Source organism: Molothrus aeneus, chromosome 3 (genome assembly GCF_037042795.1).
Source record: "Molothrus aeneus isolate 106 chromosome 3, BPBGC_Maene_1.0, whole genome shotgun sequence".
Lineage (NCBI taxonomy): Eukaryota > Metazoa > Chordata > Aves > Passeriformes > Icteridae > Molothrus > Molothrus aeneus.
Genome location: NC_089648.1, coordinates 76,012,896 through 76,026,198, shown reverse-complemented (window position 1 = coordinate 76,026,198; position 13,303 = coordinate 76,012,896). Strand labels below are relative to the sequence as shown.

The 13,303-nt window shown below is 40.2% G+C and overlaps 1 protein-coding gene across 1 annotated transcript; it reads left to right on the top strand.

Moving 5' to 3' along the window:
* The first annotated feature begins 251 nt into the window (after positions 1-251).
* Positions 252-3,650, top strand: LRATD1 (LRAT domain containing 1). The gene is made up of 2 exons (XM_066547201.1): positions 252-360; positions 929-3,650. The coding sequence occupies exon 2, from the start codon at positions 966-968 to the stop codon at positions 1,818-1,820; it is 855 nt and encodes a 284-aa protein (XP_066403298.1). The 5' UTR covers positions 252-360; positions 929-965; the 3' UTR covers positions 1,821-3,650.
* The last annotated feature ends 9,653 nt before the right edge of the window (positions 3,651-13,303 follow it).

Genomic DNA, 13,303 nt, shown 5'->3' with positions numbered 1-13,303 from the left:
GGGTCGGGGCAGCCCGGCGATCGGGGCTCGGAGCTCGGCGGGGGCAGCCCGGGGGTCGGGGCTCGGCGGGGGCAGCCTGAGGGTGCGGGCCCGGCGTGTCGGCAGCAGCGGGGCCCGGGCGGGCAGAGCCGCGGCCCAGCCCCGCCGCCGCCGGGCGCGGCCAATGAGCGCGGCCGGGGCGGGCTCGGGAGCGGCGCCGCCGCTACTTATCCTCGCCGGAGGGGCCGGGCAGCCCAGAGCGGCGCGGGCGGAGGAGCCGGGTGGCGGCGGCGGGGACGGGTGGCGCTTCCTCTGCGGCGCCCATGGGGACAGGACGACTTTAAAGGAGTTTGGGGGGGTTCTGGCGCTGGGCGACCACGGGTACGGAAGGGGACGGGAGGGACCCCTCGGGCAGGGGGTGCCGATTGCCTGCTTTTTGCCTGTGCCTTGCGGGGTCCCGGCCGGACTGCCGGCACCGGGCTGGCAGCTCCGGGGCCGTGCGCTGCTCCTGCCACCTCCCCGCACCAGCGCTGCCCGGCTGCACACCGCTGGAGGGAGGGCTCGGGACCCTCCGGCCGGAGCCTCCCCGAGCCCCCGGAGCCCTCTCCCCTCGCAGAGCAGAGACTCCCGGTGCAACTCCGTCCCCCCGCGCGGAGGCGGCGGGGAGGCTCCTCTCCTGGCGCTCGGAGCCGCCGCTCCGGAGTCGGGGCTCTGCCCTGCCCCGCACCCCGGGGATAGGGGGAAGGGTCCGCACTGGGAGTTTCTCCCTTGTACGAAGGGGAGGGAAGGAGTCGGGGAGGGATGGGGTCTTAGGGCGGAATCGCTGAAATCTTTTGTATGTGCCTTGATTTATTTTTTTTTCTTTCGTTCTTTCTTTCCTTTCCTCTGCGTGCACTCTCCTTCCCATCTCTTGTTCTTCTCTGTGTCTGCCCACCCCACCCTCCTTTAGATCCGGCGATTTCTGCCCTCGCCTCGCCCTGTCATTGATGGGAAATCAACTGGATCGCATCACCCACCTGAATTACAGCGAGCTGCCGACCGGGGACCCCTCGGGGATCGAGAAGGACGAGCTGCGCGTCGGGGTGGCTTACTTCTTTTCGGATGAGGAGGAGGACCTGGACGAGCGAGGCCAGCCAGACAAGTACGGCGTGAAGGGCTCCGGCAGCCCTGGGCAGGAGACGCCCACCCACCACCTCCACCACCAGCTGGTGCTGAACGAGACTCAGTTCTCCGCTTTCCGCGGCCAGGAATGCATCTTCTCCAAGGTCAGCAGCGGCCCCCAGGCTGGGGACCTCAGTGTCTACTCGGTGTCAGCCCTGCCAGCCCTCTGCAAGCCGGGGGACCTGCTGGAGCTGCTCTACCTGGGGCCGTCGGAGCACCCGCCGCCGCACTGGGCCGTGTACGTGGGCGGCGGGCAGATCATCCACCTGCACCAGGGGCAGATCCGCCAGGACAGCTTGTACGAGGCGGCCGCGGGCAACGTGGGCCGGGTGGTGAATAGCTGGTACCGCTTCCGCCCGCTGGTGGCGGAGCTGGTGGTGCAGAACGCCTGCGGGCACCTGGGCTTAAAAAGCGACGAGATCTGCTGGACTAACTCCGAGAGCTTCGCCGCCTGGTGCCGCTTCGGGAAACGGGAGTTCAAAGCCGGGGGGGAGCTGCAGGCGGCTGCTGGCACCCAGCACCAGCAGCAGTACTATCTCAAAATCCACTTGGCAGAGAACAAGGTGCATACGGCGAGGTTCCACAGCCTGGAGGATCTAATACGCGAGAAGCGCCGGATCGATGCCAGTGGCAAACTGAGGGTGATCAAGGACCTGGCTATAGTGGATGGGAAAGAATAGGGAGGAGCAGGAGTACGTGGCTATCTTCCTTCTGCCCTGTCCGGGGAGACCAGCCTGCCGTTGAGTCAGGAGGCTGCACCCTCCTTCCGTGGGACGCGACTGGAAGCAGGATCCATGGCAACATTCCAAAAAAAACCAGCATTCTTTACACCCATAGCCAGTATTTTGTTTGGCTTTTAATAGCATTAATGCTGAAAGAGCGAGAGAGAGGAAGAAAAGGGGGGGGAGGTGCAGGAAGGCTGTTCTCAGAGTATGTGGACAAAGTCTCTCCTGTCAATCAATGTTGACCATTCTAGCAACATGCCAATAAAATTTCAAATTGAAATTTCTTTTTAAATTTTTATTTCATGGCTTTAATCCATGATAAGTTTTAAGCATCTGGGACTGTGGATGTGGAAGTAGCTGAATAAGATTTTAGCTAATATATTTGCCTTGTGGCCAACCAAAAGTATCAGTCATACTTTTCTAACTGGGAGAGGAAGGGGGTGTTGGGGTGGAGGGTAAATGCCTGTTTGTTTTGTTTCTTCCCACTGCTGCTTCAGTCTGTAGCCGCAACCCAGTTTTTGTCCCAACCAACTCTGGCAAGCAATTTACTAGGAAAAAATACTTTCAGATTTCTGCTTGAAATCTATCGCATTTAAAATACTCGCCTTTGCTTTCTGTTTGCAGCTCTCTGCTAAATATCATCATAATGCATGAGCTCTTTCCACCTCTTCCTTCCTCCCACCCTCCCTGCCTTTTTTTTTCTTTTTTAAATAAAAAAAAAAAAAAAAGTTGGTGAGCAGCTGTTTTCCTAAAACTAAATTCAATGGTTAAAAGGAAGTGGTGTATTTTGGAGAACAGTATACTCAGAGATCCAGACACTAGGATTTTGTGCTTGAGCTGTGGGTTTTGTACCACTGCTTCGATATCTGTTCATATACAGGTCAATAGAATCCTTTTGAATTCTGCATGTTGCCTCATTGGAACAGCAATTTATTGCGTATTTACAATTCCACTTCAAAAAATAGATGTAATGTGGCCAAGTTCATCTTGCATTTCAAATTCCCAGCAACTAAAAATTCTGTTCAGTGTAAGTTTAGAAAGCCACAGCAGCATTTAAAAGATGCCTTTTAATGTGATGTGAGCAATGCCTTGTCTGTATTTCAGATCCTGTTCACTCATTGCTTAATTCTAAGTTTTGAAGTGAAAGATCAGAGAATTAAATATATTTTAAAAAAATTTAAAGAAGTATACTGGGGCATTTCTTTTTATTATTCTGAGCTGCATATAACTTGTAATTTTGTCTTTGCATGTTTCAGTGCTGAAAAGAAAATGCATTTGGTTTTGTTCTCTCTTCCTACATCAATGTCAGATGACAGAAGTAATAGCCCTCTTTTGTATATATATATGATACACTCCACCCCCTATCAATGTACTGTGTCCCAACTCTTTTTTTTTTTTTGTATTAAACAATGTAATAAGCAACCTTGTTGCAACAGTAATTTCATTTCTACAAAGCATTTGCCTACTGTAGCTGAAGAGGCGAGGGTGGAGTGTACTTCATTATAATAGAAGTGTTAGCATAAATATCTTTAAAAAAAGCAAACAAAAACCTGTCCCCCCAAAACTGCACCTCTTTGGTGAAGGTCATCTAATGGGCTTTGTCCTTGCTAACACATGTGGCAAAATTATGTGGTAATAGGCAGTGTTACTTTTATGATTTCCCCTAAAGTACCTTGCTTAGTACAATATAGGGTAAAAATGTGAATTGTAATTACTCTCAAATACTGTTGAAATAGCCTCAAACCACATTATTCTTTTTAATAAATGTGTAATATTTTAGCTTTATGTAGGCATTTTATGTAGTGGCTGTCTGATGATAACTTTGCCCATAACATGAACAGAATCTTCTACCTAGGGTTTGTGTATCCTATTGTGGTACGTTAGATTGCCTAAATCCTCTGTTAGAACTGATTTCCCTGTACCACTTGGTGGGAGCACTGTGGGATTGCAGAAAGGCATTGGGTTTACAAGGCACTTGCAAAACATTAAAAACTGATAGAAGAAGGAAAGGTGGGCAAAAGCAATTAATTTGATTTTTCCCTTATAAAAATATGCATTAGAGACCTGAGGTGTTGCAAGAGGCAGGGAGAATTAAATGAAGAGGGAATAAGTACCAGAATGTTTATGAATGAACAAGAATAACGTAGAGTTATAGTGTTATTTTTGATTTCTGAAATGCTTTTTCTTCAAATTGCAGTTAGATTAATGGGATTAGACAAAGATTCCTTGGAAGATCAGAATTTTATGTCCTTACTAGTGACAATTAAAAACATACTAAATTTAAACTTTTCACTATGCTTTCGGAATACTTACTCTTTCATTCTAAACCCCATTTTAATGGTAGATTTTTTTGCAATGATTTAGTAACCTGGTTCATTAACGTGATGATTTTCCTTGTTTTACCCAGCTGAATGTAGAATGGTATTTTATAGTATATAAAAGAAATTTTAGGAGCGAGTGTATACTTATTTATTCAAGCTCTGTGAGAGACCTTTGGCATCACTCTGAATTTGTACAAATAAAGGTACAACAGTGTAAGGCCTTAGTCCTTTGCATAAGGACTGAAGAAAATATACTGGAAATAGTAAGAGCTGGTATTGACCGAGGATATAGTATTGTCAAGACTGTGTTCAAGTAGCAGTCTGTAATTACCAACAAGGGTACCAATACAGTTTTTTTTTCTTATTTTTCTTTAGCTAGACTTCAGTCCAGAGCTACTGGCAGCAATCTGGTCCTGATTCATAGCCCATTGAAGTTAATGGCTCTTGCTGACCAGTGAACTTTGCATCAGATTGTTAGGAGGTGGTTAAAATTTGTGGAGCTTGAGGAAGAGTGCGATTTAAGATGACACTTCAGAGACCAGAAGAGCCACTTTTCTGAGATGGGAGACCATGGACACAGGCAGCACTGAAAAATGTGGGAAGAAAACAGACAAGTTCTGAAACAAGCAGTGTTAACCTGAGATGGCAGTAGGGAATCTGTAAAAAAGACTGAATGAAAAGTGAATATAAAAAGTTGTTTAGTGCCTTGAAACAAGAATTGGAAGACAGGGAGCAGTCAGCTGCAAGAAAGGCAATGATGCAAATGACTGACAGGTAAAAAATGTAATTGATTGTATTCATCATTCAGGATCAGTGGGCCTGGCAGAGTTAACATTTCCATTTCCAGCACTAAAGATATTGAAAAATTGCATTTTATCTTTGGAATCTGTTTACATTCTTTGGTCTAGCTACCTAGGGTAAATATTTACATCTCATTCATTGTTCTTGAAGTACTGACTTGTAATATGACAGCAATGTCAAGATGTTTTGCAGTCTTTCTTCTGTGTCACATTTCAAGCTTTCCGTTAGCTATTTGAGTAACAGTTCTATAGAATTTCTTTTGCTTAGATATGATTCTCTTCTCAAAATGCAATCTTTTGAATTGCTTTGAGACTTAACATTTTATTAAAAAATTCAATTCATTTCTCTAGAAAGATAGAGAGCCTTTGTGAAATGTTTTCCTGTCATGACCAGAATGTTTACTGCTTGTTGGTTGTGCATACTGAGAGAGGACTCTAAGGATGGGTAGCAAAATAGGTTTTGCTACTGTCAGATTTTGTCTCCATCCTCATCTTATATCACCAGAGGACATTGTTTTCATTTTCTTGGGATTCTTTTTCTCCTTTCAAGTGTTATGGTTGTAAAAAATGGAGAGGGAAAAAAAAAAAAGGCGACAAACCCAACCTAAACCAAAACCCTCATAGCATGCTGTTTATGGGATACGCTATTGATCCGTATAGTGGATTTAAGGTTAAAAGCAGGGTGCAACAAGACATGGCCTTTGGGGTGTGACAAGAAGTGGCCCTTGGTCTGTGCTAGAATGTGCACTTTTAGTTCTCTTGCCTCATTTTGAGTAAGTGTCTTTCATTTCTTTTCATTACTTCAGGTAAGTAATGTGCAAAACTGGCAGAGTTTATAGACTCACTTATGTGATGTGTTGAACGTCTGTAATTCCATCCGTGTTTGCTGGAGTTAAGGCAATGCTGCCTCACACAGAGCATCGTGTGGGATCAGGAGCCTCAGCCTGCCAAGCTCCACACCCTCTCTCTACAGCTGCAGAGGACATAGTGGTCTGGGGAAGCTACTGCTAATTTCAAGATTCAGTTATTTTCTGTGAAAGATTTCTACTAGAGTAGTGTATGGACAGTATCCTGCCCGTAATTATACTTGGATGTGGCTAAAACATTCTACGTGCTGCTGCTTATGGTGTGAAAACACTCTGCTTCCTGCTTTATAACCCAGGAGAAAGATAGAAGTCCCAGTGCCAAAGAAGTAAGCCAGAAATACTTAAGGAGGTATGATTGGGCTGCAATGCTGAGGGAGTTTCACTGCAGAATTAAGGTTTAAAGGATAACTTTACATGACTAGAGTGTGATCAAGTGCTGCTGTTAGTTGAGTGTCAGTGTTTCCATGGCAAGTGTGGAATTTATTTGCTTGCCTTATTATTATGAAATATTTAACTTTTCTGTCCTATGAGTTCAAATTTAATATGTGAAGCTGCCCTACGTTCATGGATCTTCTGACTCAATATTAGTTTGAGGTGTCAGAATTTTTTACAAGTTTATTGTCAAGAAAATTAATGCATACTGACTGGGAACAGATACTTTACTTAACTGCTAGTAAATCAAAAAGAGAGTAGTGTAGATGTTAGGCTGAAAAAGGGAATGAACCAAGAATCTTCTGTTACTGGGCATATCCACAGATTTTTCTCCAGATTATATAGATATAATCTATACAGATATAAACTGCCAGTGCTGTAATTTTTCAAAGTGGTTGTGGCATTCTACATTCTCTCTTTTGAAAAATACTATTACCAGTCTAAATAATCCAAATCCCCAGTAAAGTTCTATTTTTTTATATAGAAACTCCATTGAAGTTAACAGTTACTTTATTCATATTTTCCTTTGAGAAATAAGCTTTTTTTTTTGTTAAAGGATTTAAAATTGAGCAGCTAGTAATATGCACTTTGATTTCTTAATTTTAAGTATTTTACATCAAGCACAAATGTATATAAGTTGATATGTCCAGATGAATTATAGAATTTCCATTAGCTGAGTCCATTCAGATTAAGAATGTAGTTGTTTGGGGATTTTTTTCATATTTTAATTATGGAACCTTGGGGCATTTCTGATTCTAGAGATGATGCATGTATGTAAAACTGTTTGCCGGATCAGGGTTTTTAAAGTAAAAGATCTCTCCTCTTCATGTGCCATTAACTTTGGACTAAAATCAAGGAGTAGGACTTAGCCAGGATCAAGACCTCAGCAACAACCTCCTATGTAATTTTATGAAAGGCTCATGTGTGTGATGTCTACCATAAGGGCCTTAATTACATTTTCTTACTTGTACATATAGTAATCATCTATGCAAATTGGCATTTTCCTAGGTAAAGTAGGTTAATGCTTTTCAAACATCACTTGGACTTCTCTCGTGTGTCTTTGTGGGTAGATGTGTTGGGAACAAATCAAAAAGCTGTAGTTTACTGCTGTAGAGCCAATATCTCCAGCTATTTTGACAGGAACTCAGGTGGAATTTGGAACCAGTGTGGCTACAGCAGGAAAGGGTGGAAGAATTTGCAGTTAAGCTTCAGGCTGTTCTAGGAAGATGCTCAGAGCTAAGCTTGAAATTCCATTCTTTCTTTTCTCCAAGGTGCAAGAGGGTGAGTGGCTGTGTACCCCTCACACATAAAACCATTCACACTTTGGAGATCCATGCCACTGCCTAGGCAAAATAGGGTGAGTAAAATATGCAGTGTCTCATCAGCCTTAAGAAGCAAACAATTTTTCACAGTTTAAATGCTATTTGGATACAGTGTGGCACTGGCAATCCGTTTAGAAAAATCCCATTTTTAAGCTGATAAACTAAACAGCATAATGTTTATAAATGGGAAACCTCAATAAGCCTTCTTGTTAATCTCTATACAGCAGAGGTAAGAGCTTTTTCCCAGTTTATGTAAATAAAAGAGTAGCCCTGATTCAAGAAAATTATCATGGGGTAGAATTTGGAAATAAATTAAACAATCCAACTCCAAGTTTAGTTCTGATGTGACACCATCACTACTGCAGGTGAATAAATAGCAAATACCTAACAGTGTGAATAAATACCAAGTTCTGTATTGTGACACTTCTTCATAGCAGAGTATTTTAGGCCACAGAAGGAATATTCCTTGTATGTTATTCAATATGAGTAAACATACCACAATCTGGTCTTAAAACAGATCTTTTCTTCCATATGTTCCTATTGTTTCCATATGCCCTTTCAGTCAGCAGAAAGCAATATAAAAACTAAGACTGAAAAATATACTAATTGATTGTAAATATTAGGCAGGAATTTATATGCATATTGACATATAACTAATAGATGTACTTGTATATACATACAGATTTGCATACTGTGTGTTATGCATACACACACTCAACAAGTCTTGACTATTTTGTTAGTATTGGTAACAAATGTCAGTCATTTCAGTATGTCTATTATCTATGTAACAGATGGGTACCCAAGACTTTGCTGACAGGATTTTAGCGCTGTTCAAATATTTGTTCTTTAGGGTATGCCATGGTCTTCTGACATCAAGAGAAGTAAGTTAAATATGTGGGGTTTGACATATTGCTACTTACTGGAGGAAAACTATCAAGAAACACTACACTTGGCAATAATGAAGTATGCTTTTAGAATGAACTATGCTGCTACTGACTTGTGTATTTATAAATAAAAGAATGATCCAATGAAGAATCCATCTATCTTTCTCTTTGGCATCTTTAAATGGATAGTGCCACAAGGGGTGTTTTCATAATATGATTGTGCTTCCACTCAGTTCAATATTTTGGAATCGTATCGCTGAAATTAGTAGTGTTGTTGAGACATACTCAACTGTTGTTGTGTAGTTGTTCTAAAGTAAAGAAGTGGCGGCATTGATATTTCTTGATTTTTCTCATCTTTCTTTGAATTGGTAAGTTTATTTCAAAGGCTAAAAGCACTTACTGCAGATTGGACACTCTCCATTGAATTCTTTATTGATTTTTCACCAGAGTTATTTGAACCACGGTTAGGCTTATACTAACTTCTTTTAGAAACATTAGTTAATGGATAGAGGATGATAGGATTTTACCTATCCAAAATTCTTTGTTCTCATCAAACCACCTGAGGGTGATATGAGGCCCTTTTCCATGTACAAGCCCATGACTAGAAATCATTGACTATTGGAACTGAATCCTTGCCCAGAGACTTCTGTCATTTCCAGAGGCTGTGGGAAGTAAGAGAATTTACTCATCCCCCTTTAATAAAAAATATTTTATTGAAATAAATAAGTAAATGTATTGCTATTAAAGCTCAATCCAGTCTAAAGATAATGGACAACTATAACATTGCTGATAATTTAAACATTGGACAGAGCATCAGCAGCAACTTCTTTAAAGAAATTTAGATTGCATGTTCAGGTCTGCCATCACTGACAGAAGTACCTTAGATGAATGCAAGGACCTATTTATGTTTATCAGAGACTATATGATACAACTCTTAATATGACAGAACTAAATACTTTAGCTTTGGACTCAGACCTCATTACATGATATGTCAGCCTACCCTCCAGGCTTTCCAGATTAGTATTTCCAGCCTGTCCTGACTTCATACCATTGATTCTTCAGTTAGGGGTAATCAAAGGTCATTAATAGTGAAAAGTTCACTTTAATTGACCAGTCGACTCATTTTAATTATGGCAATATAAAAGAGTTTCAGGTCCTAGACCCCTACACAAAGGGTTAGTTAATATGCAGATTCATCCTGGCAGTAAATACTGCCTGGATCCCGTTAGCTCTAGCTAAGGGCTGTAGAAGAGTTTCCTACTTTCTCTCTCAAGCTGAAGAAATAGCAAAAAAAAGACTGGTAGAAAAAAAAGGTTCTGAAAAGTCATATTCAGAGTGACTGAATATGGCTATTCTTTAATGCTTGTGCTTTGTGTACAGATAGAAACATGCAGATAAAACTTCTCTGAGTTAGAAGCACCAATTATAGAAATGATACCCTTTAAATTTTGCCATGCTAGAACCTTGCATACATACACTGAATAAAGAGGATTAACTTTTGCTATTCCATTTCACAGCATGCTAGTAACTTTTTTTAATCTGTAGGAACTCAAAGTTTACTGTCTGCTGATAAGGTACCCCAAGAGCAACAGAAATGTCAAATTTTTGCATACTGCAAGAGTTCTTAGTACTGAAAACTGATCTTTAGTTTCAGTCTCCTGAAAGCCTTAATCTCATACATACCTTTGAACTTTTAATGACTTTCCTAAGAATAATGTCCAAGATAACGAGAAAGGAAATAACGTAGGAACAAAAAATGTCAGAGAAATAATTTGTTTCATGTTCATATGTGGACTGTCATATATTTCTTTTTTTCCTTGAGATAGAAATAAGATTCCTGTTGATATTTAGGGAACTGTTTGGTTAGCAGCCTTCATAGACTTAAAAAAAATCAGGTGTGCTTTACTGAAACAAAAGATGCTAGGGAAAAGGAACACAGGCATTTTCAAGTGTAAAAGAGTTGCTATATTGACAGGAAGATTCAATTCATGTTCTTTAACTATTCCAATCCATATATGAACTAGTTCCAAACTGAATAGCTCAAAACATGAAAGAATTGTTAATTAGTTTTGTTCACAGTGCTCTGTTTTACAAATATGATTAGTCATTTGTGGTACCTCAGCTTCTCAGTATATCACTGAAGACCTGTCAGACCGGTTATGTTTTCCAAATATTATCAAACTTCTGTCTCCTGAAAATAAAGCAGATTCCAGTTAGAAACTGAAGACAGATTATGTGGAGTTTGGAAAATATTGCTCAAATATTTTAAAAAGCTTTCATTTATGTAAAATAAATCTTACAAAACATAGAATTCAATATTCTATCCTACTGCATATTAAATATATTAGGATTTTTAAACATAGAAGTGATCATAGTGTACTGCATGTAAAAAAAAAAAGGTAACTGCTAAGTAGTTTCTCATAAAAATGAACTCTCTATATCTTGAATGAAGATGTAAAGGTTGAAAATGTATTCTTTAAATCTGATTTGTGAACTAATCTACCCCTTCTGGGTGAGGTTTCCATTATCATATAAATAAATGTGTCTACGTAGATCAATGCTTGTGGGAGCTCTGGTTGGGTTTTTGTTTTTGTTTTTTTTTGTACTTTAGCAGAAGAATGTCTGTGTGTGATCACAGCTAACCCCTACAAGGATACTGGCATCTCTATTATCTGTACATTGAGTGTGATCATTAACTGCTAGCCAGGAAGACAGCAGTAGAAAAATCAATACAACTTTGGTCAGAGGAAAAATAAGCCAGGGGTGATAGTTGTGGGAATGATCCTTCTACAAATGACATTTTGTCCAATGTCTGAGTGGGGGCAACGCATCATGATGCAAATGCAACAGAGATTGAAGATAAAAATCAGTTCTAAGACTTACCAGACATAAAAAATAGGGTTGGAAATGGCACAGTGGAACACAAAATGGCCCTTTCATGAGGGCCTGTAATAAGCATATGAAACTGACAAATGATCACCAATGGAATGACATTTAAAAATGTCCTTGTAATTCTCATGGTGTCAATGTCACCAGGTGATGTAAATATAAAATGTGCCAAACAGCCAATCAACCTAGATCTCATCTGGTTGCTGAGAAGCAGCCCATGTTCTCTCAGACCTTGGTGAAATGCAGTGTTGCCACATAATGGTCTGATTCACCTGATTTCAGTTATCAATATTGACTTAGGCTTTTTCAGTAGTTAATGGGAACGGGATACCCCAGCTATGTTATTCTCTGAAGATGCCTGGATCTCCAATGGGTTCAGGGAATGTTTAACCTAGCTACAGTCTTAGTTCAGCATAACTATAATCTTAGTCTACATATTGTAGTGATAAAAACACACTGAAAGGTTCTGATCTCCCCTCCTCCTCCAGTTTTTCTCATAGAACTTGTACATAGAGCCTAAGTTACTCATCTGGACTATGCTCAGAGAACAGCTCATCCTACATCAACACATATGTAATAAAATCACACACTGCAAATGCCTTTCTCTCTCCCCGTTCTGTGTTTACACAACTAAGATTAACTTCTGGAGTAGCTCACAAAGATGAGAGCAACTGAAGAAAAAATTGTCATGAAATTACATGCTTTCTTCTCTGCCAAACTAACAAATCTTGGTCTACTGAGTTGGAGAATGGTTTGTCATCCCAAAACAATGACAATCTGAAATAGATTATAAATAATAGATAAACCCTGTTATTAAATAAACATTGAATTACACAGAAATTATGTTGGAGCTATAAACAACATATTAATAATAAAAGTTAAGAATTTTAAAAGGTCTGCTGAATCATTTGCCCAATTCTAATCACATAGCGAGACAGGAAAACCTGCTGCCCTCTAGTAAGTTTACAGAACTCAGTCAATTATTTTAAGGATTTCCCAGGAACTGATTGCCAGAGCATCTGGACATCTTACAATAAATTAAAAGCAAATATTAATTACACAACTATCCATTCAGATGGCTCAATGCACTTCAGCTGCCATTTATTTGTCTCACAAAGGACCAACATACTGACACGTTAGTTAATTGAATGCTTGATTGAACAAGTAAACCTTACACTATACTACAGCCTGCCAAATTTAAATTCTGGTGGCCTGCCAGAGGAATAGTTTTTCACTGTGAGAACCCAGCACTGATTTCTTAGAAAATGTTAATCTGATGGCTCATTCTACAAGATTATAACTTTTCTGAGGTGATACAATGTGAGAGCTGTTCTAATGTATATAATGTAATTATATGAGAGATGATTTCCATAACACTTCAAGTTTTAAATATTGTTAATGAAATCTTCAAGCATGTCTAAGAAAAAATTATCAGCACATATCTACAAGTTCCTGTTTATGCTAATAACAGCAGATTCTGTTAAAAAAAAAAAAAAAAACATACATTCTGTATTTGCTGAGAACTCGCAGGTGATTATTGGCATTGGTTTTACCTTAATCTCAGGTAGTATACATGGAGACCGACAGAGAAGATGTGGATAAATAATACAGATTACATTTGAAATGATGCTTTGTGGTCAGAAAAAGAAGCTCACATTCTTCTAAAATATCAGCTAGGTAACCTTACTAGTAAAGACTGTATTATGCTCTGTATTTCTATAGATACAGGATATCCAGTCAGATATATATTCACTTGTCTTCATCAAAACTTGGTTAGATAGTGTTAGTGATAGTCAGTACAGCAAGGAGACAGCAGATTGCTTTTAGGAGACTGAAGTGTAAGAAATTAATATAACCACTTGTGATTGAATTAGTATGCTTTAAGATTAATATCTTTTACTCAACACAATGAAAAAAAATTGAT

What these genes read in the sequence shown, in the direction of transcription:
- LRATD1 (XM_066547201.1), top strand. Translation starts at nt 966, where the DNA reads ATGGGAAATCAACTGGATCGCATCACCCACCTGAATTACAGCGAGCTG.